The following is a 26,192-nucleotide window of genomic DNA, read 5'->3' as shown; positions in this document are numbered from 1 at the left end:
TCACGTAAGAGACTAGACGTATAAGATTTCATGGGATTTAGCGATTGGGAGTGACAGATTGTTTTAGTAAACGTATAGCATGTTCTATATGTTATAGTTATTTGAATGACTCTTACCATAATATGTTACGTTAACATACCAGGCACGTTCTCAGTTGGTTATTTATGCCTCATATAACGTACACTTATTCAGCCTGTTGTTCACTATTCTTTATTTATTTTAAATTGCCTTTCAAATGTCTATTCTTGGTGTTGGGTTTTATCAAATAAATTTCCCCAAAAAATGCGACTTATACTCCAGTGCGACTTATATGTTTTTTTCCTTCTTTATTGTGCATTTTCGGCCGGTGCGACTTATACTCCGGAGCGACTTATACTCCGAAAAATACGGTATGTTTCTTTTTTTAGAGAACAAATGGATCATTTTATATCAATTTCTTTGCAAGTATTGTTCTGTTGTCGTTCATTCATTTAATGTTGATTTAAGTGGTAGCTTTACATTCATTTGGCCTCATTTTTGTTTCACGTCCTGTTTTTTCAAGCTCTCTTTTGCAGGATTCACTGGATGTAACAGAACGCACACTCAAAAGTAAGCAACGAGTCTTTTAAACGAGCGTCTGAGCTGCCACGATTTCAACAGGTGATAAATAAATCTTCTCTTCGTCCTCCGTGAGTTGGATCTTTCCAAGTCTTTAGAGCTGTTCCTCAGCTGCCAGTGTGAGCGTCCGTGTCTGACTCAGAGCCCTCAGCCTCATCTGCGGACGGCGTGAGTGGCGTGAGTGGCATGTAAGGCCTCGGCTGGTCCAGGTTGACATAGTTGACCTTCAGGTTGATGTAGTGCTCTCCTACGAGACAGGACAGGATGTGCTGCACGTCCTCCACCAGGCTGTGGAACGTCGGTCTGTGCTCAGGCTCCGGGTCCCAACATGCCAGCATGATGGTGTAGCTGTGGAATAAAATCGTTGTTTTTGTCGTCCGACACTCATGCGAAATAGTGTGGAAAGACTCTTACAGGGTATCGGGGCAGTACTGCGGCTGCGGAAGTCGACGACCCTTCAGTAAGTAATGTGTGATGTCATAGGGGTCCACGTCTGGATATGGACTGGCCCCTCGGGTCAGCAATTCCCAAACCAGCACGCCGTAGGACCACTAAAAACACATCATTAGATGAGGAAGCGAGCCCAAAGAAAAGAGCTTTCGATAGGATGACATTGTAAAGAAAACTGATACAACTACAACATTTTTCCTTTAAACTAAAACAATTTAAATTAATAACAGGGCTGTCTTTGACTAAGGATTTTCATAATCTGATTCTTTGGATTGGTTCCATTGTCGGCAATCAGTCGAATCTATGATGGGGTTTTTTTAGGAGTGAAATAAACCGATTGTGCTGATATGTATGATTTATGTATGTATGATACTATATGGATACTGATTGATCACGAGGTGTCAGTAACACCACATGGATGCAGATCTATCACTTATAAGTAGGGATGTCCGATAATATCGGACTGCCGATATTATCGGCCGATAAATGCTTTAAAATGTAATATCTGAAATTATCGGTATCGTTTCAAAATTATCGGTATCGGTTTCAAAAAGTTAAATTTATGACTTTTTAAAACGCCGCTGTACGGAGTGGTACACGGACGTAGGGAGAGGTTCAGAGCGCCAAAAAACCTTAAAGGCACTGCCTTTGCGTGCCGGCCCAGTCACATAATATCTACAGCTTTTCACACACACAAGTGAATGCAACGTATACTTGGTCAACAGCCATACAGGTTACACTGAGGGTGGCCGTATAAACAACTTTAACACTGTTACAAATATGCGCCACACTGTGAACCCACACCAAACAAGAATGACAAACACATTTTGGGAGAACATCCGCACCGTAACACAATATAAACACAACAGAACAAATACCCAGAACCCCTTGCAGCACTAACTCTTCCGGGACGCTACATTATACACCCCCCCACCTCAACCCCGCCCCCCCCAACCCTGCCCACCTCAACCTCCTCATGCTCTCTCAGGGAGAGCATGTCCCAAATTCCAAGCTGCTGTTATGAGGCATGTTAAAAAAAAATAATGCACTTTGTGACTTCAATAATAAATATGGCAGTGCCATGTTGGCCCTTTTTTTTCCCATAACTTGAGTTGATTTATTTTGGAAAACCTTGTTACATTGTTTAATGCATCCAGCGGGGCATCAAAACAAAATTAGGTATAATAATGTGTTAATTCCACGACTGTTTATATCGGTATAGGTTGATATCGGAATCGGTAATTAAGAGTTGGACAATATCGGAATATCGGATATCGGCAAAAAAGCCATTATCGGACATCTCTACTTATAAGGTGACTCTTTCAAAAGTTAGTCAAAGAAATTAATCAGTTCCTTTCACGATTTCACTTCTTTTTCAGAATTGTCAACCATAAATCACAAAGCATTTAATACAATGTCAATAAAGCTTTCTATTCTATTCTAATCTTATTTAGCAGGCTACATGTAATATGTAAACTTGTACATTGCTCTTTGAGTGAAATGAGTAAAGGACAGTGTGTTTATTGCCTTTTAATCTTAATTCCAATCTTCTAAAATTGTTATTTAAGTGCAATAAGAAACATATGTTCAATCAGAAGTTTTATCATAGGATTCTCTGTAAAAATGAAGCCGATAATGATATTTTTTGTGGTTCCCTTTATTTTGAAAAGTATCAAATCGAAATGGTACCAAAGTATTAGTATTGTGACAACTCTAAGTGCACAAAGCCAGGTCCATAAAGACATGGGTGACAGAGTCTGGTGTGGATGAACTTGACTGGCCTGCACAGAGTCCTGACTTGAACCCGATAGAACACCTTTGGGATGAATTAGAACGGAGACTGAGAGCCAGGCCTTCTCGACCAACATCAGTGTGTGACCTCACCAATGCGCTTTTGGAAGAATGGTCAAAAATTCCTATAAACACACTCCGCAACCTTGTGGACAGCCTTCCCAGAAGAGTTGAAGCTGTAATAGCTGCAAAAGGTGGACCGACATCATATTGAACCCTATGGGTTAGGAATGGGATTGCACTTCAAGTTCATTTGCGAGTCAAGGCAGGTGGCCAAATACTTTTGGCAATATAGTGTATAAGAGACTTGGACACCAATACATGCTGTCTACAGGCGAACTAAGCAAGATCTTTGTACGTTTTGCTCCTTCTTTAAATCATTCATGACATTGCATCCCGGAACTCAATGTGTGCTTTACTGGCGAAACAAGAAGCGCATCAGACAAGCACTAAACGCAGCTTTCTACTTTCAAGCAACAAGCCGACTTGGAGTCTCTACCAAGTTATTTGTTAAATATTTTGTTTGGTACGTCTGTATTCATTTTTGTGATCGAGCAGAATATATGGGTTGTACAATTAAACTTGCTGGTACTGAAATCTGTGAAAAAAGCAGAAAACTTCATGTATTACACTTTATGGAATAAGATAGAAGCAGCTTTGTGTTGTAGCATGTGTTGGCTCAACATGTTTAACATTTCTTTACTTTATCTAATGAATGCTGACAAATATACCTTAGTAGAAATTAGAGATGTCCGATAATGGCTTTTTTGCCGATATCCGATATTCCGATATCGTCCAACTCTTAATTACCAATTCTGATATCAACCGATACCGATATCTACAGTCGTGGAATTAACACATTATTATGCCTAATTTTGTTGTGATGCCCCGCTGGATGCATTAAACAATGTAACAAGGTTTTCCAAAATAAATCAACTCAAGTTATGGAAAAAAATGTTAACATGGCACTGCCATATTTACTACTGAAGTCACAAAGTGCATTATTTTTTTTAACATGCCTCAAAACAGCAGCTTGGAATTTGGGACATGCTCTCCCTGAGAGAGTATGAGGAGGTTGAGGTGGGCGGGGTTGGGGGGGCGGCGTTTAGGGGGTCAGCGGGGGGGTGTATATTGTAGCGCCCCGGAAGAGTTAGTGCTGCAAGGAGTTCTGGGTATTTGTCCTGTTGTGTTTATGTTGTGTTACGGTGCGGATGTTCTCCCGAAACGTGTTTGGCATTCTTGTTTGGTGTGGGTTCACAGTGTGGCGCATATTTGTAACAGTGTTAAAGTTGTTTATACGGCCACCCTCAGTGTGACCTGTATGGCTGTTGACCAAGTATGCGTTGCATTCACTTGTGTGTGTGAAAAGCCGTAGATATTAAGTGACTCGGCCGGCATGCAAAGGCAGTCCCTTTAAGGTTAATTGCCGCTCTGTACTTCTCCCTACGTCCGTGTACCACTACGTACAGCGGCGTTTTAAAAAGTCATGAATTTTACTTTTTGAAACTGATACCGATAATTTCCAAACCGATACCGATAGTCTCTGATATTACATTTTAAAGCATTTATCGGTCGATAATATCGGCAGCCCGATTTTATCGGACATCTCTAGTAGAAATAAATCCTGTATGGGGAAAAATATGCATTGATACTAAAATCGTAATAATTGTTCAAACTGTTGAATAAGTAGGATTTTGCAATGTCTCAAATGTGTTTGTCATTGTTGTTTAGTGTGGTTTTACGATATGGCACAGATTTATTACAGTATTGGCGTTGTTCATATGGCCACCCGTACCGTGACATATATGGCTGTTGACTAAGTATACTCTTCATTCACATGCGAGTAATGTGTTGAAAGTCAAGATCATCGTCATAATGACTAATGATCGGACGTAGAGAAATCTTGACTTGACTTTGGTAACCATAGACCAGATTTAACTCATCCAATGATATTAGCTCGGAGTGCTGCGGTGTGTAGTGAAGAATGTTTTGCTACCACTTGTCCTACAGGGATGATACTTGAAATAATTATACTTTACTAGTCGCCATGAAGACAAGGATTAATGATTTAGAAGTAGTTACATCACTGCTGACTGGATAGATATTAGCCGCTAGTTAGCTAGCTATGTCTTAAAGCACCTCTTCCTGAGGGCGTTTTAGTGTTATAACTTCACCTTTATCCTTAGTTATTAAGCCAAAATGTGTCCGTTCTCCCTTTTCTGTCTACACACTGTGTCTGCTTGTAAGTACTCCGTGATTGTGCACTGCCGAACATGCTCCTCTGCATGACACGACGGGTGGGGGACCGGTACTTTTCAGAGGCGGTATAGTATCGAAAATGATTCATTAGTAGGGATGATGTTTGATAAGCAATTATCGAGTTATCTCTTATCGAACCGATTCGTTATCGATTCTCTTATCGAGTCCAGATAGGTTGTTGTATATGGAAAAAAAACACACAATATTTGGTTTCACAAAAGCTCACTTTTATTATATAAGAAAGAAATAAAATCTAATAAATAAATAAATATTGACTGTTACCCCCCTAAAAAAATAAAATTGAATAAATAAATATTGACTGTTGTTACCCAAAGTATATTAAGTGGGATTTTTCAGAAAAACAAATATGTACAGTAACACAAAAACAACCTGTCTCTGTGATCACTATAGGTGTATAAATAATAATATAGTGTTAAATAAAATCAGTCCCTTGGGCACAAAACTGAAAATAATACAGCTCTCCAAAAAGTGCACTTCTGCTGCTATTTGACATAACTGTTTGTTGTGATGCTTTGACATTTTTGCACTTTATTTCTTTATTGAAAGAAAATTCTATGAAGAGAAAAGTGGTTTGCAAATGTGGTTATAATGCTAAAAAATGAAAAGTTAAAGCTAAAAAAAGAAATACACTTTATTGGGTTAACATTATTTCTTTATAGGGGGAAACATGTGATGTTATGAGCTAGGGAATATAACAACTACACTACCCAGCATGCAACGGGCGTGACGAGCATGCGTGGTCGCCCCGAAAAGTGTTGTTGCATGTCGCCACCCGGCAGCTAAGAATGAGGTTATGAGCACGCTGTGAAAGTAAACTTCAAGAACTCAGCCAACACGCCTCGTCTGCATTATTTATAATTAGACAGACAACACATATACAGTGTGATTTTGTTTTGTTTACAAGGAAAGAAAAACAAAAGTTAAAAAAGGGAGATGTGTTGTATCAATATGTGTGTGCTGCGGTTGCTTTAAGAACGTTGCGACAGCTGCCGTAAAGGAGGTGCGTTGCTAGCCTGGTTGCTATGTTTCTGGTTGGTCGTAAAAGTGTTGGTCATGTGTTTGTACCCTGCTCAAATCTCTCAGTAAAGTTATTCATTGGATTATACCTTTTGTTTTGAACTTTATTACACCTTGGAGCGCTTTTTCAGGTCCATTGTTTTTCCTGCTTTCCCTATCTGCGCCTAACGACTGAGCTACGTGACGTCATTTCTTGTGATGTCTCAAAGGGCATTTCTGGTCGGGACGGGATTCGTTCCCAGGGATTCGAATAAAGAACCAACTCTTTTTCTTCACTGTAGTGGTCTCGATAACGGATACTGGTTCTCAAAAAGTGATTCGAGTCCGAGGACTCGGTTCTTTTCTTATCGAACAACCGGGAAAACCGGTTTTGAGTATCATCCCTATTCATTAGTATCGCGGTACTGTACTAATGCCGGTATACCGTACAACCCTAATCTACGTCTATGAGCACAAACTGATGAAGCTTACTCGGACGAGCGGCGAAACGTCTTCCGAGACAAACCAAAGAGTCCAGTTGCCAATGATTGAAAAATATCTCAATTATTTATTGATAAAAAGACACAATTGTCGCCTCCCCGCGTGGCTCAGACCTACTTCTTGTTCCTGTCTACAGCGCTATGCCTTCTGGGTAATGTAGCATATAAACATTTACTTCCTAGTTTACATGTATTAAAGTTAAAGTACCACTGATAGTCACACACACACTAGGTGTGGCGAGATTATTCTCTGCATTTGACCCATCACCCTTGATCACCCCCTGAGAGGTGAGGGGAGCAGTGAGCAGCCCCGGTGGCCGCGCCCGGGAATCATTTTTGGTGATTTAACCCCCAATTCCAACCCTTGATGCTGAGTTGGAATGGGTCCCATTTTTATAGTCTTTGATATGACTCGGCCGGGGTTTGAACTCAAAACCTACCGATCTCAGGGCGGACACTCTAACCACTAGGCCACTGAGTAACCAGTAGGCCACTGTATTTATATATGTGTGTAACCTTGATTTATCCGGGGTACCTCCCTGCTTGACACTCAGCGTCAAGGGTTGGAATTGGGGGTTAAATCACCAAAAATCATTCCCGGGCGCGGCCCCCACTGCTGCTCACTGCTGCCCTCACCTCCCAGGGGTGATCATGGGTGATGGGTCAAATGCAGACAATAATTTCGCCACACCTAGTGTGTGTGTGACAACCATTGGTACTTTAACTTTAACTTTATTTGCAACGCTGACCTAGCAAAGAGGCAGCATTTAAATGTTAGACATGTTGAAGTCTGATGACAATATCTCATCGTCTCTCATTTACCAACAAAAATAGATCTAGATAAAGATCGCTTCCTACAGTTCACAAACACTCCTAACGTGCGTGGATAAATGTGTTGGAACATGAATGAATGTTTAAAATGGACACATACTTTTCAAGTGTAAAACATACACAGGGAATGTCTGGAATTTGTGGACGACAGAGCAGACAGCGGATTTTTCCACCTTCGGGCAAAATGGAATGCCTTAGAAGTTACCCTATTTAGCCTTTGTTTCGCTTGAAGAGATAAACACAATACTTTCACCCTGTTTCTTATCTGTACTCTCACACACACACACACACACACACACACACACACACACACACACACACACACACACACACACACACACACACACACACACACACACACACTTAATATTCTCTCCAGTTTTAATGATGTTAGGGTGTCGATTGAGTGAGAGTGGACAAAAGCATGTCGGTGTCCACAACACACACGCCAAGTTGCATGAATGAAGTTAGTGAAAAAAGTAGTTGGTCATATTTACGATATTTATTTATATTTATCAGCTGCTTGGGAGTCGACTGCGCTTCACTGATCAAACATAATCTTCTATTTAGCATCATAGCTCTTCTTCTGTTGTTTGCTAACAGCCTTTCAGACTCTTTTTACAGAGGGTCTCTGTTTCTCCCCAGCACCTCTCCATGTCACTAGTGTGAGTGTGTGAGTGACATGAAGAAAAGCTCTGGCTTGCCCAGTTGTTTTTATTATATTTTTTTAACATGCTTCTGATTGTTATGTACACTTATATTGCGCTTAGTTTGACCCTGCCGCTGTACATATCAGGGTACATTTTACTCACCACGTCCGACTTGGTGGTGAACTTTTGTGTTTGCAGGCTTTCAATGGCCATCCACTTGACGGGCAATTTTGCTCGCTTGTGGTCTTGAATGCTGTAGTACTCTTTGTCGTAGATGTCCCTCGCCATGCCAAAGTCGGCCACCTTCACCGTGAAGGTTTCATCCAGCCTGTGACAAGAAGATCAGGCTGACACTCGAGTCAAAATAGTACACTGCCTTGTGTTTTATGCTGCCGATTCTGATACCGATCATCATCCACGAGCGAGGTCAGGATGATTAGAAAAATAAGTATTAACCAAATATACTGCATAAAAAGAAAATTATAAATAAATGACCAAATATAAATATAGATATAATAATGTTGTACTAAAATCAATAAACTAAATTAATATATTTCTTAACTAAACGGTCAATAAAATGAAAGTGCAAATGAAAATACAGCTTCACCACTTTAGTCATAATTTTTGCGCTTATAGGGGAACTGCACTTCTTTTGGAATTATTTCTATCGTTCACAATCATTATGAAAGACATGATTGTGTATGAATTTTTTGTAATGCATTCTAAATATTAAATACATCCATCAATCCATCCATTTTCTACCGCTTGTCCCTTTTGGGGTTGCGGGGGGTGCTGGAGCCTATCTCAGCTGCATTCGGGCGGAAGGCGGGGTGCACCCTGGACAAGTCGCCACCGTGCAAATGTCCGCTTACAATGGAGCCTATAATCCTCACGAATAAACGAGTTGGGGGATCGGGGGGGAACAAGCGCTTTTTGTGTCGTTCTCGCCAGTTCCACGTCCTAAATGGTGGTCAAAGTGTCCCAACTTGTCGGATTATATTTTCAGCATTCTACTGTCCAGGTAAGATGCATGATTTATGATCCTTGTCTTGGTTTAACTCTTATCTTACTGACAGGATGCATTGCGTCTCCCATAAAAATGTGACCTCGGGCTATGTTAAGGTAACATGTGGAGTTCCCCAGGGATCGGTTCTTGGCCCTGCACTCTTCAGCAACTACATGCTGCCGCTAGGCGACATCATACGCAAATACGGTGTTAGCTTTCACTGTTATGCTGATGACACCCAACTCTACATGCCCCTAAAGCTGACAGGCCGGATTGTAGTCAGCTGGAGGCGTGTCTTAATGACATTAAACAATGGATGTCCGCTAACTTTTTGCAACTCAACACCAAGAAAACGGAAATGCTGATTATCGGTCCTGCTAAACACCGACATTTATTTAATAATACCACCTTAACATTTGACAACCAAACAATTACACAAGGCGACTCGGTAAAGAATCTGGGTATTATCTTCGACCCAACTCTCTCCTTTGAGTCACACATTAAGAGTGTTACTAAAACAGCCTTCTTTCATCTCCGTAATATCGCTAAAATTCGTTCCATTTTATCCACTAGCGACGCTGAGTTCATTATTCATGCGTTCGTTACGTCTCGTCTCGATTACTGTAACGTATTATTTTCGGGTCTCCGTATGTCTAGCATTAAAAGATTACAGTTGGTACAAAATGCGGCTGCTAGACTTTTGACAAGAACAAGAAAGTTTGATCATATTACGCCTATACTGGCTCACCTGCACTGGCTTCCTGTGCACTTAAGATGTGACTTTAAGTTTTACTACTTACGTATAAAATACTACACGGTCTAGCTCCAGCCTATCTTGCCGATTGTATTGTACCATATGTCCCGGCAAGAAATCTGCGTTCAAAGAACTCCTGCTTATTAGTGATTCCCAGAGCCCAAAAAAAGTCTGTGGGCTATAGAGCGTTTTCTATTCGGTCTCCAGTACTATGGAATGCCCTCCCGGTAACAATTAGAGATGCTACCTCAGTAGAAGCATTTAAGTCCCATCTTAAAACTCATTTGTATACTCTAGCCTTTAAATAGACCCCCCCTTTTTTAGACCAGTGGATCTGCCGTTTATTTTATTTTATGCTCTGCCCCCTTCTCCCTTGTGGGGGGGAGCACAGGTCCGGTGGCCATGGATGAAGCGCTAGCTGTCCAGAGTCGGGACCTGGGTTGGACCGGACCGCTCGCCTGTGCATCGGTTGGGGACATCTCTGCGCTGCTGACCTGTCTCCGCTCGGGATGGTCTCCTGCTGGCCCCACTATGGACTGGACTCTCACTATTATGTTAGATGCACTATAGACTGGACTTTTACAATATTATGCTAGACCCACTCGAAGTCCATTGCACCGGTCTCCCGAGAGGGGGGGGGGGGGGGGGGGGTCCACCCACATCTGCGGTCCTCTCCAAGGTTTTTATTGTCACCCCACTGGGTTGAGTTTTTCCTTGCCCTTATGTGGGATCTGAACCGAGGATGTCGTTGTGCCTTGTGCAGCCCTTTGAGACATTTGTGATTTAGGGCTATATAAATAAACATTGACTGATTGATTGATCTACAATAAACTTACAGGGAGAAAGGAAGCAAGGAAACAGCAGATCACTCCATGATGTAAACATAGACACACACGGAAGTGATTATGTCGTTGCTATGAATAGCTTGTCTGCGTTAGCGCTTACAATAACAATATCACTAATACTTGGTTAATATCGAAGTCACGAAATGTAAATGGAGTATTCTCGGCGCTTTTTGAACGGTTATTTATTGGCTCTTATGGGCGGTATAGTGTAACTCCCATTGGCTCTGCTGCAAGCAGACTTTTATTTACGTTTATTTATCATTTAGAACTCATTAAAAAAAATCCATCCTTCGTCATGTCTTTCATAATGATTGTGAACGAAAGGCACAATTCCAAAATAAGCACAGTTCCCCTGTAAGAAACTTCTCTATGACTTTAGGTGCAGGCGTCTTCTGTTTGCTTGATATTGTCATTACTGCCACAAACGGTGGAAAAGTGTATTACAACTGAGTAGCGCTGCAGCCCATACGGACCACAGCTGAGAAACAGATATTTTGGGCTGCGACCCTATGGTTAAGAAACACTGTGCTAGAGTACATGATGATCACTCACATGCAGTTCCGTGCAGCCAGGTCTCTGTGCACAAACTTCTTCTGAGCTAAATACTGCATCCCCTTGGCAACCTGCAGTCCAAAGCCGACCAGGTCTTTCACAGTTGGATTCTGTGTTGGACACCGACAATTACAAAAAGACAGCAAGGAAAACTACCGACAGTCACAAGTTCCACTTTACCCTCTGAGGCGAGCGGATGAAATGTCGCACATCCCCGTGCGTCATGTAAGGCAGAACCACAAGGGGGAGCCCTTCTTTAGGCAGCATGATGCCGAGCAGCGAGAGAATGTTAGGATGGTGGAAGCCCTTCATGATGATCCCCTCCTTGAGAAACTGGTCCACTTCTTTTAAATCTGTGATGCCTGTTGTTGTGACACAAGTCATACTTCATCAAACATGCTCATATAATTACATTTCATAATCGTTAGAGATGTCCGATAATATCAGCCTGCCGATATTATCGGCCGATAAATGCGCTAAAATGTAATTATCGGTATCGTTTTTTTTTAATTATTGGTATCGTTTTTATTAATTTTTTTTTTTTTTTTTATTAAATCAACATAAAAAACACAAGATACACTTACAATTAGTGCAACAACCCAAAAAACCTCCCTCCCCCATTCACACTCATTTACACAAAAGGGTTGTTTCTTTCTGTTATTAATATTCTGGTTCCTACATTATATATCAATATATATCAATACAGTCTGCAAGGGATACAGTCTGTAAGCACACATGATTGTGCGTGCTGCTGGTCCACTAATAGTACTAACCTTTAACAGTTAATTTTACTAATTTTCATTAATTACTAGTTTCTATGTAACTCTTTGTATATTGTTTTACTTTCTTTTTTATTCAAGAAAATGTTTTTAATTTATTTATCTTATTTTATTTTATACATTTTTTTTTTAAGTACCTTATCTTCACCATACCTGGTTGTCCAAATTAGGCATAATAATGTGTTAATTCCACGACTATATATTTCGGTTGATATCGGTATCGGTAATTAAAGAGTTGGACAATATCGGAATATCGGATATCGGCAAAAATCCATTATCGGACATCCCTGATAATCATAAAACATACGGTTCAGGGATTTAATAGCACAGTGGATCTCCTGCTTGTTGCTGTCTTTCAGATATCCATGATAAACCGTCCCAAAGTGGCCTACATGAGAAGAAAACCAAATGAATAAAAACCCTTGAGGGTGCGACACAAGTCAGGTCCAAAAGACTCGCCTTTCCCAATAATTTGGCTATCTTCAACTCTGAGCATCTCAGCGGGGATGAGGACATCTTTGACCTCCTCCAGCAGGTCTGAGTTGAGGCTGACCATGGAGATGTTGTCCTGCGGCATCAGTGGAACAGACAGGTGGTCGTGGCTGGCGGCGTACAGCATACCTTGGAAGGCCAATCCTCCTGAAGTCGTCGTCTGGTTGGAGGCTGGTGGAAAGAAAACACGTAAAACTAAATTCTCTTTTACCGCTTCGCAGCTGTAATGATTGATGAGTCATTTATCCATTTTTTATAGGGTCAGCATATGTACGCTATTGCATAATCGGATAATCAGATGCATGTCAATGGACAGAGACAATCGCTTCCAACACAACAGGGCGGCAGAGGTGAGTCTTGATTGTGAACATTTTACGTGGAATTATCTTCCACCCCTCCATTATGAAACTACAATATCACAGTAAATGTTGGAATCTATCTTTCCTTAAATGAACTACAGCTCCCTTGTGACGGCACCACTCATGCAGCCCCAGATCATGATGCTACCAGTGCCATGCTTCACTCAAAAGCTAAGGGTTTCTTGATGTGATATTGATATTGCATATCGGTCTGATATCATCAAAATAACAAGTATCTAGAGATGTCCGATAATATCAGATATCGGCCGATAAATGCGTTAAAATGTAATATCGGAAATTATCGGTATCGTTTTTTTTATTATCGGTATCGGGTTTTTTGGTTGTTTTTTTTTATTAAATCAACATAAAAAACACAAGATACACTTACAATTAGTGCACCAACCCAAAAAATCTTCTTCCCCCATTTACACTCATTCACACTCATTCACACAAAAAGGTTGTTTCTTTCTGTTATTAATATTCTGGTTCCTACATTATATATCAATATATATCAATACAGTCTGCAAGGGATACAATCCGTAAGCACACATGATTGTGCGTGCTGCTGGTCCACTAATAGTACTAACCTTTAACAGTTAATTTTACTAATTTTTATTAATTACTAGTTTCTATCTAACTGTTTTTATATTGTTTTACTTTCTTTTTTATTCAAGAATTTTTTTTTAATGTATTTATCTTATTTATTAATTTTTTTTAAAAGTACCTTATCGTCACCATACCTGGTTGTCCAAATTAGGCATAATAATGTGTTAATTCCACGACTGTATATATCGGTTGATATCGGTATCGGTTGATATCGGTATGAGTTGGACAATATCGGAATATCGGATATCGGCAAAAAGCCATTATCAGACATCCCTACAAGTATCAGATTATATGTAAAATGTGTGACATAATGTCCAATTCAAGCAGTCCTGTGCAAAGCTGGACAGCCGGTTAACATCTAAATGTCCTCCAATAAGGTTGGTCTTTCCTTGTATTTTAGTGAAGTCGTTTACAAAAAGTAAACATGTTAGGCTATAGACTACAAGAAGCTGGCAGCTACACAACAGCTAAGCACACAATAGCACACAAGCTAGACAAATGTAATAATAATTTAACAATATTGCAGTGTTGGCCCTGCTATGAGGTGGCGACTTGTCCAGGGTGTACCCCCAACTTCCGCGCGGGCAGCTGTGATAAGCTCCAGCACCTCCCGCGACCCCATAAGGGACAAACGGTAAAAAACAACAACACATTTGTCAATATAAACAGTATCAAATAACTATAGTTGCATATTACGTACACATACAAAGTATCCAAGGCAGAAGCGTACTAGAAAGTATCCAGTAACAAACGTGTCCGCATCACTCAACTTATGCTATTAATTGTGACTACTTCGTGTCACCAAAAAACAATGACTACTCCAATTCATATTTGTCAGGTTTGTCACTGACAGTTTAGTTATGTTTTGAGTTTTTCCTCTGTCTGTCTTTATTTCCTGTAAGCGCTCTTATTTTGGTTCTATTTCCTGCTTGTCTCCCTGAGTGCTGTGTCCCCTCAGCTTTGGCTGACCTGGTGTCAATCAGCCAGCTACTATTTAGTCCTGCTTTGCCCTCCAGTCAGTGCTGGAGTATTGATTGTCAATATCATTAATACTTGTCGTTGAAGCTGTGTCTACTTCTGTTCACTCTGCTCATGTCATAGTTCCTTCGTGTCACAGTAAGTGTTTTTGTTTCTTGTCCACAGTTAGCCTTTGTGCTAGTTTTTGTTCATAGCCAAGTTTGTTCTCCGCCTTGTGCGCGCCTTTTGTTTGTACCCTTTTGTTTGTTCTTGTGTTTGTGTTAAATTAAATCATGTTTCCCTGCACCAAGCCTGCCGTCTCTGCATCTTGGGGTTCGTCACCAACACAATGTGACAATCTTAAAGGCAGCGTAAGTCCATACCAGTAATAGGCTAGTGTTTTTCATAACTATCATTGTTCTCTGTTTGACTAAGTTCACTTGATCAAACCTTTTCTAACATTCCACACTACAAAATATTAAATCTTTGTATAATTCACGCAGATATCTTATCAGCTCAATATCACACCTCCCTACTACTTAGACAAGAATGGCTGAGTGGATAATATAATGTATCTGTACTGTTGAAAAAGCCATACAGTTACTACTCTAAAGTACCTCCAAGTTTGATTTGTATATTACATTATCAATTAAGGAGAAATGATGCACTAATTAATGGCTGCTGAAAAGTAGGCTGGTGTAGACTGACCCCATCTAGAAACGATCTGAGAGAAAAATGGCATTGATGTCTCACTCTGTCTGTAGTCGCCGGTCGGGGACAGGTCATCATGCACGCCCAAGCGATTCCTGGACAGCCTGCTTGATAAACGATTCTCTATGATGGCTGAAAGCACACATGTGATCACTAAGTACTGCTGAAAGGAAACAACCAAGAAGACAGAAAATAGGACAACTTCCTTTCCTCACCTCTCTTCTTTTTCTTCAAATGATTCATCACAATTAAGGCGATTCCAGCGCCTGCCACTGAGGCGAAGATGACACCCAGCACAATGCCGGCGATGATTAAATCGTTATTGACGTCCTCATAGAGGACAGTGCCGACGTCATGGAGGTCCCCGTTTACAGAGACCTACGGCGGCAGATCATTCTTGTGAGTCGTTCATACGATGTTCATCAGCCACAATATTAGGCAGGGGTGTACCAGTCTAATATTGAAATCAGATATGGATTCGATATCATCAAAAAGTAATTAAGTATGTGATTATATAGAACAGGGCAACCCGCGGCTCTAGAGCCGCATGCGGCTCTTTAGCGCCGCCCTAGTGGCTCTCTGGAGCTTTTTCAAAAATGTATGAAAAATGGAAAAAGTTGAGGGCAAAAAATATATTTTTTGTTTTAATATGGTTTCTGTAGGAGGACAAACATGACACAAACCTCCCTAATTGGTATAAAGCACACTGTTTATATTAAACATGCTTCACTGATTCGAGTATTTGGCGAGCGCCGTTTTGTCCTACTAATTTTGGCAGTCCTTGAACTCACTAAGTTTGTTTACATGTATATCTTTCTGCGACTTTCTAGGACGTGTTTTATGCCACTTATTTTTCTGTCTCATGTTGTCCACCAAACTTTTAACGTTGTGCATGAATCCACAAAGGTGAGTTTTGTTGATGTTATTGACTTGTGTGGAGTGCTAATCAGACATATTTGGTCACTGCATGACTGCGAGCTAATCGATGCTAACATGCTATTTAGGCTAGCTATATGTACATATTGCATAATTATGCCTCATTTGTAGCTATATTTGAGCTCATTTAGTTTCCTTTAAGTCATATTAATTCAATTTATATCTCATGACACACTATCTGTATGTAATATGGCTTTTAATTTGTTGCGGCTCCAGACAGATTTGTTTTTGTATTTTTGGTCCAATATGGCTCTTTCAACATTTTGGGTTGCCGACCCCTGATATAGAACATAACTCTCCTGAAGGAATCAATAAAGTACTATCTGTTTATATAAAATGTGTGATATAAAGTCCGAAACAAGCAGTCCTGCAGCGCGTTTACTTGTGCAATCTTGGACAGCCAGTAAGCATCTAAATGTCCTCCAATAAGCACACAATGTTGGACTTTTCTTCTATTTTAGTCAAAGCATTTACAACGGGTAAACATGGTAGGCTAAAGGCTACTAGGAGCTAGCAGCTACACAACAGCTAAGCACTCAATAGCACACAAACTAGACCTACGTAATAACTAAACAATATTGCAGACTAAAACAGAACGTTATCAATGTAAACAAGTATCATATAATTACACTTGGATATTACTTACACATACAAAGTCTGCAAGGCTGAAGCATACTAGAAGGTTTCCAGTAACAAACCTGTCCGCATCATTCAATTTATGTCATTTAGTTATGAGCTTTACTTCATAAATTATTGGTGTCACCAAACCCAATTACCACTCTACATCAAATTAAAGACAACATAAGTCCATTCTGAACGGTTAATAATAAATAGGTTAGTGTTCTTCGTATCTACCATTGTTCTCTGTTTGACTAATTTCAGTTGATCACACTACTAAATAATACAAGTTTATAAGATTCTTGCTGATATCGTATCGGACAATACTAAAAGCTCCAATATAGTTATTGTATTGGAAGTAAAAAAATAAATGTTTCAAGACATACCTATAATAAGGGTGCGACTGCACATCTAATTTCATCCAATATGTGAGCTTAATTAAAAAGTATGCCTTTAAAAATGGTGCAGCTCCAAGTTTGGATAGCTTACTATCTCACCCTGACAGGAAGTCCCTCACTGGGGATGACATGGTTCTTCGGAAGCCTGCAGGTCAGCTCATTCGACAGAACCTGAGCATGACAGTCCACACCCCCGATGGTCATACTGATCTTCATGCACGAGTTGACTGTATTCAGTTTCCGATGCTGTTAAGATAATATTCAAAGTTTGTTATTATATGCTGTGTTTCATGCAGCTTGGACAGCGTGCAAACCTACGTGCAGTGAAACCTCATTTTCTCCAGGTTTGAGGAGCAACATGTTGTCGTCGTTTTCAAACGGGATGACTTTGGCGTCGGGATAGTAGTCAAAACGTCTCCTCCACAAGTTTCTTTTTCCATCCATGTGAATGAAGATCTCTCCAGTGTCGGACGTGTCCTCCAGCATGTCATATGGCAGGAGTACAGGGGCAAAGCACTCCATATGTGTGGCATTCCTGGTGCCGTTACATTCCTGAAAGAAAATGTATCGTCATTGATTTTGTCCTTTTTTAATGGCATCACCAGTGAGCGCTATGTTAAATATTAGGTCATAGCGTACATAAAGTAAATAACGTGTATACAAGGTAAAGAACACGTACATAAAGTAAAGAACCTGTTAATAAAGTTACAACCATGTACATAAAGTAAAGAACACGTACATAAAGTAAAGAACCCGTACATAAGTTAAAGAACACATATGTAAAGTTAAGAACATTTACGTTAAATAAAACACACAAAATTTAAAGTAAATAACATATATAAAGTTAAAAACACATACATTAAGTAAAGAACAAACATGTACTTAAAGTAAAGAACGTGTACATAAGTTAAACAACACATATATAAGGTAAAGGACATGTGCATAAAGCTACAACCATGCACATAAAGTAAAGAACACGTATATAAAGTAAAGAACACATACATAATTTAAAGAACGTGTACATAAGGTAAAGAACATGTACATAAAGAACGAACACGTATACATAGTAACAACCATGTACATAAAGTAAAGAACACGTACATAAAGTAAAGAACCCGTACATAAGTTAAAGGACACGTATGTAAAGTTAAGAACATTTACGTTAAGTAAAACACACAAAATATAAAGTAAATAACACATATATAAAGTAAAAAAACACGTACATTAAGTAAAGAACAAACATGTACTTAAAGTAAAGAACGTGTAGATAAGGTGAAGAACACGTGCATAAGTCAAAGAACACATATATAAGGTAAAGGACATGTACATAAAGCTACAACCATGCACATAAAGTAAAGAACACTTATATAAAGTAAAGAACACATACATAAATTAAAGAACGTGTACATAAGGTAAACATGTACATAAAGAACGAACACGTATATATAGTAACAACCAGTGTTGGGTTAGTTACTGAAAAGCAGTAACTAGTTACAGTTACTAGTTACTTCATTTCAAAAGTAACTCAGTTACTTACACCAAAAAGTAATGCGTTACTGTGAAAAGTAACTATTTAGTTACTTCTTTTTTCTTTTTTTTTTAAAGCTCCAATTAATGCCCTTTTAGCCTTCATTTCAGTACTGTTATTGTAGTGGAGAATAATACAATCTGTTGATCAACTTGACATGCATTTGCATCACTCAACTCTGCTAAGCCATGTGGTCTACATACAACACACAAAGACAAAGATATGTTACAAAGGCCAATTTGTTTCTGGCCAGAACAAATTGACAAAACTATTTTAAATAGCTGCAACATAACATACATAAGTAACAAACAGCATAATAGCATAGCTGTAAAGCAAGTAAGGCACACACTACATACACAAAGTCTAACCAGGCATTTTCTTCCTCAAGTAATTCTGATACAAAATCATGTCTGAAGCCCAGAACACTCTACACATTTCCCCAGTTTTAGTTTAGAGATAAGGAAAGATTGGCCTGGGCCCACTAGGATCCCTCTTTATGTTTGTGAACTTTATAGTCTATACATTTAGAGTGATGTGATAATCAAACACTCTAGAAGTCTAGAATGAAAGAGTATATAAGAGAATTGACAGCAACGTTCCCTCTCAGGAGCGCGCATGTGCAATTGCGCACTGCTCAAGCGTCCTCTGCGCACAGCAAATCTATGCCATGCACAAAATCAAATAAAAAAATAAGCGCATAACAATTTACGACACGACACGGACACGACAGAGAAAACCGTTTTCGTCATCATTGTTCAAATATTGTAACGTCTGTCGAGACGCTTTGAGGACATGAATTCCATCCATCACTTTACTGAGCAAAACTCTTTACTGTCGGCCATAAACACATCACCAAAACATTAGTAAAAAAAATGATATCTAGCAAAACTGGTCATTTTCTGCAGTACAAACCAGACCAAAAGCAACTTTGTTATATCAACAGCAGCCGCTCGCTCTCTCACGTGCGCCAACACTTGCACATATGGCACTTAGCCAGTGATGCGTTTACAGCCACACAAAAAGTCGGACAACTCCAACACCACACATAAAGTGTCATTCCAGGTCGTTACACTATGATTTACCAATCAAATGTGTGCTTATTCTAGTGTCATTTATTAGGAATCTTAATTTATAAATATTAATCATTAAATGCTGTTAGTATATTAAATAAATACTAATAAAAATATATTTTTTACAAACAGGAAGTTGCAGGAATGTACACATGATCCCCTGCTTACATCTCATTGTGCGACATGTGAATGTTTTAATGGGAACTAAATGCAATGTCTGAAAGGGGTACAAATTATTTCCAAAGCAGGACCTCCACCCAGACAAACAATACAAGTACACAGTTCATGAAAAACAATATTTTTTGTTATTGTCATTATAAGTGGGCCTAAACACTTATATTAGAAATGGAAATGACTGTTGTCATTTGATTATAATAATAAGAGAATGTTGTCTGTCTATCTGTGTAGGCCCTGTGATGAGGTGGGGACTTGTCCAGGGTGTACCCTGCCTTCCGCCCGAATGCAGCTGAGATAGGCTCCAGCGACCCCGAAAGGGACAAGCGGTAGAAAATGGATGGATGGATGGAGATGTAAGTTGTTATTTAGTGAGGTTTGGGACAGGTGTGCTGCTGGTGTAGCCACAGTGTGCACGTCTAAAGTTGCTCACATGGACTCCACTCAATGCTCAGGGACTTTTTGCATTTGCTCACACATGAACAATTAGAGGGAACATTGATTGACAGAGTGTGTGTACCTTCAGCGGGGAATGGTGGTGGTGGTGGTGGAGGTGAAATGGCATCAGAGTCTCTGTCTCTCTTTACTAGCTTCGTCGAAGCATGTTGCTATGTAGCTTGTTTCAGCAGATTTGAATTGCTGTTTTGGGCAGTAGATGGCATCTTTGATCCAAAGCACAATTTACATTTAACTAAAATGTTATTTTCTTTGTGCTCGACAAAAGAAAAGTAGTGAAAATATCTCCATGTTAGCAAACTCGACTTCTGGCTCCGCCATGATCAGACACGCCCCCCCCCCCCCCCCTCGCTCCCCACACTCACACTCAGACACACCCACACAGAGCGCATGTCTCTCTCTCTTCTCCGGCTTGTGACACAAGAAGAATCAGAACGATGACAGAGCAGCGCTCCGATAAAACACACTTTATACTACATAATAAGTAACGTAAAATAACGCTGTAACGCATCATGTAGTAACGGTAACTGAGTTACTAAATATAATAAAATAACGCGTTAGATTACTAGTTACCGCCGAAACTAACGGCGTTACAGTAACGCGTTACTTTGTAACGCGTTAGTCCCAACACTGGTAACAACCATGTACATAAAGTAAAGAACACGTACATAAAGTAAAGAACATGTCTATAAAGTAACAACCATGTACATAAAGTAAAGAACACGTACATAAAGTAAAGAACGTGTACATAAGGTAAAGAACACGTACGTAAAGTAAAGAACACGTACATAAGGTAAAGAACATGTACATAAAGATAAAGTAAAGAACGTGTACATAATGTAAAGAACATGTACATAAAGTAAAGAACACGTATATATTGTAAAAACCATGTACATAAAGTAAAGAACACGTACATAAAGTAAAGAACGTATACGTAAAGTAAAGAACACGTACAATATATTAAGTAACAACCACGTAAATAAAGTAAAGAACACGTACATAAAGTACAGTGTGTACGTAAAGTAAAGAACGCATACATTAAGTAAATAGCACATACATCATGTAAAGAACAGGTACGTACTAGTGGTTAGAGTGTCCGCCCTGAGATCGGTAGGTTGTGAGTCATATCAAAGACTATAAAAATGGGACCCATTACCTCCCTGCTTGACACTCAGCATCAAGGGTTGGAATTGGGGGGTTAAATCACCAAAAATGATTCCCGGGCACGGCCACCGCTGCTGCTCACTGCTCCCCTCACCTCCCAGGGGGTGATCAAGGGTGATGGGTCAAATGCAGAGAATAATTTCACTACACCTAGTGTGTGTGTGACAATCATTGGTACTTTAACTTTATAAGGTAAAGAACACGTACATAAAGTAAGTAACGTGTACATCAGGTAAAGAACACATACATGAAGTAAAGAACATGTATCTAAAGTTACAACCATGTACATAACGTAAAGAACACGTACATAAAGCAAAGAACATTTATATAAAGAACACGTACATAAACTAAAGAATGTGTACATAAGGTAAAAAACATGTACATAAACTAAAGAACACACACATAAAATAAAGAACACGTACATAAAACAAATAACACGTACATCAAGTAAAGAACACATACATAAAGTAAAAATGTGTACATAAAGTAAAGAACATGAACATCAAGTAAAGAACATGTACATAAAGTAAAGAACACGTACATCAAGTAAAGAACATCTACATAAAGTAAAAAATATGTTCATAATGTAAAGAACATGTACATAAAGTAAAATAACATGTACATAAAGTAAAGAACACGTACATAAGGTAAAAAAACATGTACATAAAGTAAAGAACATGCACATAAAGTAAAGAACGTGTACATAAAGTAAAGAACACGTACATAAGGTAAAAAAACATGTACATAAAGTAAAAAACATGCACATAAAGTAAAGAACATGTACATAAAGTAAAGAACATAAAGTAAAGAACATGTACATAAAGTAAATAACATGTACATAATGTAAAAAACATGTAAATAAAGTAAAGAACACGGACGGACATAAAGTAAAGAAAATGAACATCAAGTAAAGAGCACATACATAAAGTAAAGAACATGAACATCAAGTAAAGAACACGTACATAAAGTAAAGAACATGTACATAAAGTAAAGAACACGTACATAAAGTAAAGAACACGTACATAAAGTAAAGAACACGTACATCAAGTAAAGAACACGTACATAAAGTAAAGAACATGAACATCAAGTTAAGAACACATACATAAAATAAAGAACACGTACATAAAGTAAAAAACACATACATAAAGTAAAGAACATGAACATCAAGTTAAGAACACATACATAAAATAAAGAACACGTACATAAAGTAAAGAACACGTACATCAAGTAAAGAACACATATATAAAATAAAGAACATGTACATAAGGTAAAGAACATGTACATAAAGGACGAACACGTATATATAGTAACAACCATGTACACAAAGTAAAGAACACTTACATAAAGTAAAGAACATGTACATAAGGTAAAGAACTTGTACATCAATTAAAGAACACGTACGTAAAGTAAAGAACATGTACATAAGGTAAAGAACATGTACATAAAGATAAAGTAAAGAATGTGTACATAATGTAAAGAACATGTACATAAAGTAAAGAACACGTATATATTGTAACAACCATGTACATAAAGTAAAGAACACGTACATAAAGTAAAGAACGTATACGTAAAGTAAAGAACACGTACAATATATTAAGTAACAACCATGTAAATAAAGTAAAGAACACGTACATAAAGTACAAAGTGTGTACGTAAAGTAAAGAACATGTACATTAAGTAAATAGCATGTACATCATGTAAAGAACACGTACATACTAGTGGTTGGAGTGTCCGCCCTGAGATCGGTAGGTTGTGAGTTCAAACCCCGGCCGAGTCATACCAAAGACTATAAAAATGGGACCCATTACCTCCCTGCTTGACATTTAGCATCAAGGGTTGGAATTGGGGGGTTAAATCACCAAAAATGATTCCCGGGCGCGGCCACCGCTGCTGCTCACTGCTCCCCTCACCTCCCAGGGGGTGATCAAGGGTGATGGGTCAAATGCAGAGAATAATTTCGCCACACCTAGTGTGTGTGTGACAATCATTGGTACTTTAACTTTATAAGGTAAAGAACACATACAAAAAGTAAAGAACATGTATCTAAAGTTACAACCATGTACATAACGTAAAGAACCCGTACATAAAGCAAAGAACATTTATATAAAGAACACATACATAAACTAAAGAATGTGTACATAAGGTAAAAAACATGTACATAAACTAAAGAACAAACACATAAAATAAAGAACACGTCCATAAAACAAAGAACACGTACATCAAGTAAAGAACACATACATAAAGTAAAAAATGTGTACATAAAGTAAAGAACATGGACGGACATAAAGTAAAGAACATGAACATAAAGTAAAGAACATGAACATCAAGTAAAGAACATGTACATAAAGTAAAGAACACGTACATCAATGAAAGAACACCTACATAAAGTAAAGAACATGAACATCAAGTAAAGAACATGTACATAAAGTAAAGAACACGTACATCAAGTAAAGAACACCTACATAAAGTAAAAAAATATGTTCATAATGTAAAGAACATGTACTTAAAGGAAAAGAACATGTACATAAAGTAAAGAACACAGACATAAGGTAAAAAAACATGTGCATAAAGTAAAGAACATGCACATAAAGTAAAGAACATGTACATAAAGTAAAAAACATGTACATAAAGTAAATAACATGTATATAACATAAAAAACATGTAAATAAAGTAAAGAACACGGACGGACATAAAGTAAAGAACATGAACATCAAGTAAAGAGCACATACATAAAGTAAAGAACATGAACATCAAGTAAAGAACACGTACATAAAGTAAAGAACATGTACATAAAGTAAATAACATGTACATAACGTAAAAAAATGTAAATAAAGTAAAGAACACGGACAGACATAAAGTAAAGAACATGAACATCAAGTAAAGAGCACATACATATAAAGTAAAGAACATGAACATCAAGTAAAGAACACGTACATAAAGTAAAGAACATGCACATGAAGTAAAGAACACGTACATAAAGTAAAGAACACGTACATAAAGTAAAGAACATGTACATCAAGTAAACAACACATACATAAAGTAAAGAACATGAACATCAAGTAACGAACACATACATAAAATAAAGAACACGTACATAAAGTAAAGAACACGTACATAAAGTAAAGAACCTGAACATCAAGTAAAGAACATGTCCATCAAGTAAAGAACATGTACATCAAGTAAAGAACATGTCCATCAAGTAAAGAACATGTCCATCAAGTAAAGAACACATACATAAAGTAAACTTACCAGTTCTTGTTGTTTCCTTTTGGGTGTTTTGGAAGTGTACTGTACTACAGTTTTTTGTGCAGAGTCAAGACTTTGACCCTCAATCAGAAGCTTGGAGCCGCTGAACGACAGCAGAAACAAAACAACACACAAGCAATGTTTACTTCCATTCGTGTACATTTCCTGCAATGTTGCAGTATTTTTCCTACGTCCTACCTGATGAAACTGCAGTTAGGATACACAGAAGCGATGACTGGGTTTGTTTTGTACACAAACGTCTTCGTAGTAGTGACCTGAAAGTTGTCGATGACTACTTTGACAGAAACATTTCCCACACTTGAGGCAGCCTCAGTGACACACTCCATCCAAGACCAGGTGCTGCTGTTGGCTGCAGTTGCAACGCTGAACGCAGGAACACGTTCAACTACATACTTTTTCTTTTTTGTACAAAGAAATACTCATGCGATGCTCACCTTTGAATCTGACACTTTTTGTCAGCAATGAAAGCTTCTCTCTGCATCCCAGAATCAAGGTATCTGCCTGTCAGCGTGACCAGAGTCCCTCCAAACACAGGACCGTGTTCTGGTTTGATCTGTGTGATGCTAGGCTCCTAATAGATGGAACATTTGCTTCTGTCACCTCACCGTCTAATTCATGTGCATCATACTCAAAATGCTTGAAATAAGGCCTCTGTTCGATCATCTACAGCAGGGGTCCCGAAACCTTTTTGACATTGATATTGGGTTAAAAAATGTGTGTGTCTATATATATATATATTAGGGCTGCGAATCTTTGGGTGTCCCACGATTCCATTCAATATCGATTCTTGGGGTCACGATTAGATTCAAAATCGATTTTTTTTTTTTCGATTCAACGCGATTCTCGATTCAAAAACGATATTTTCCCGATTCAAAACTATTCTCTATTCATTCAATACATAGGATTTCAGCAGGATCTACCCTAGTCAATGAGGGATTTTTAATCACTGCTATGTTGAAATCGTAACTAATATTGATACTGTTGTTGATAATATTCACTTTTGTTTCACTACTTTTGGTTTGTTCTGTGTCGTGTTTGTGTCTCCTCTCAATTGCTCTGTTTATTGCAGTTCTGAGTGTTGCTGGGTCGGGTTTGGTTTTGGAATTGGATTGCATTGTTATGGTATTGCTGTGTATTGTTTCGTTGGATTGATTAATTAAAAAATAAAAAAAATAAAAATAAAAAAAATAATAAAAATAAAAAAATAATAATAAATTAACAAAAAAAATAGATTTTTTAAAAATGACAATCGATTCTGAATCGCACAACGTGAGAATCGCGATTCGAATTCGCAACAATTTTTTCCCACACCCCTAATATATATATATATATATATATATATATATATATATATATATATATATATATATATATATATATATATATACGTATTATTGCATTTCATATGGGGCCCAGAATTCCTGG

At 38.4% G+C, this 26,192-nt stretch overlaps 1 protein-coding gene across 1 annotated transcript in view; it reads right to left on the bottom strand.

The window, feature by feature from the left end:
• The window catches only part of LOC133570858 (macrophage-stimulating protein receptor-like), a 45,725-nt gene that overhangs the window by 336 nt on the left and 19,197 nt on the right, over positions 1-26,192 (bottom strand). Inside the window, exons 8-21 of the mRNA XM_061923612.1 lie at positions 25,202-25,338; positions 24,945-25,130; positions 24,750-24,849; positions 17,427-17,660; positions 17,208-17,354; positions 15,372-15,534; positions 15,199-15,288; positions 12,491-12,694; positions 12,339-12,419; positions 11,433-11,614; positions 11,253-11,362; positions 8,258-8,423; positions 1,012-1,148; positions 1-945 (exon numbers count right to left, since the gene is read on the bottom strand). The exon at positions 1-945 is cut by the window's left edge and continues 336 nt beyond it. Of these exons, the coding sequence (XP_061779596.1) occupies positions 705-945; positions 1,012-1,148; positions 8,258-8,423; positions 11,253-11,362; positions 11,433-11,614; positions 12,339-12,419; positions 12,491-12,694; positions 15,199-15,288; positions 15,372-15,534; positions 17,208-17,354; positions 17,427-17,660; positions 24,750-24,849; positions 24,945-25,130; positions 25,202-25,338 (2,178 nt within the window). The 3' untranslated portion in view covers positions 1-704. The remainder of the gene's footprint in view (positions 946-1,011; positions 1,149-8,257; positions 8,424-11,252; positions 11,363-11,432; positions 11,615-12,338; positions 12,420-12,490; positions 12,695-15,198; positions 15,289-15,371; positions 15,535-17,207; positions 17,355-17,426; positions 17,661-24,749; positions 24,850-24,944; positions 25,131-25,201; positions 25,339-26,192) is intronic.

The sequence above is a fragment of the Nerophis lumbriciformis genome, linkage group LG28, assembly GCF_033978685.3.
Source record: "Nerophis lumbriciformis linkage group LG28, RoL_Nlum_v2.1, whole genome shotgun sequence".
Classification (NCBI taxonomy): Eukaryota; Metazoa; Chordata; class Actinopteri; order Syngnathiformes; family Syngnathidae; genus Nerophis; species Nerophis lumbriciformis.
The sequence above is the reverse complement of the archived record's forward strand: the minus strand, read 5'-3'. Positions and strand labels throughout refer to the sequence as shown.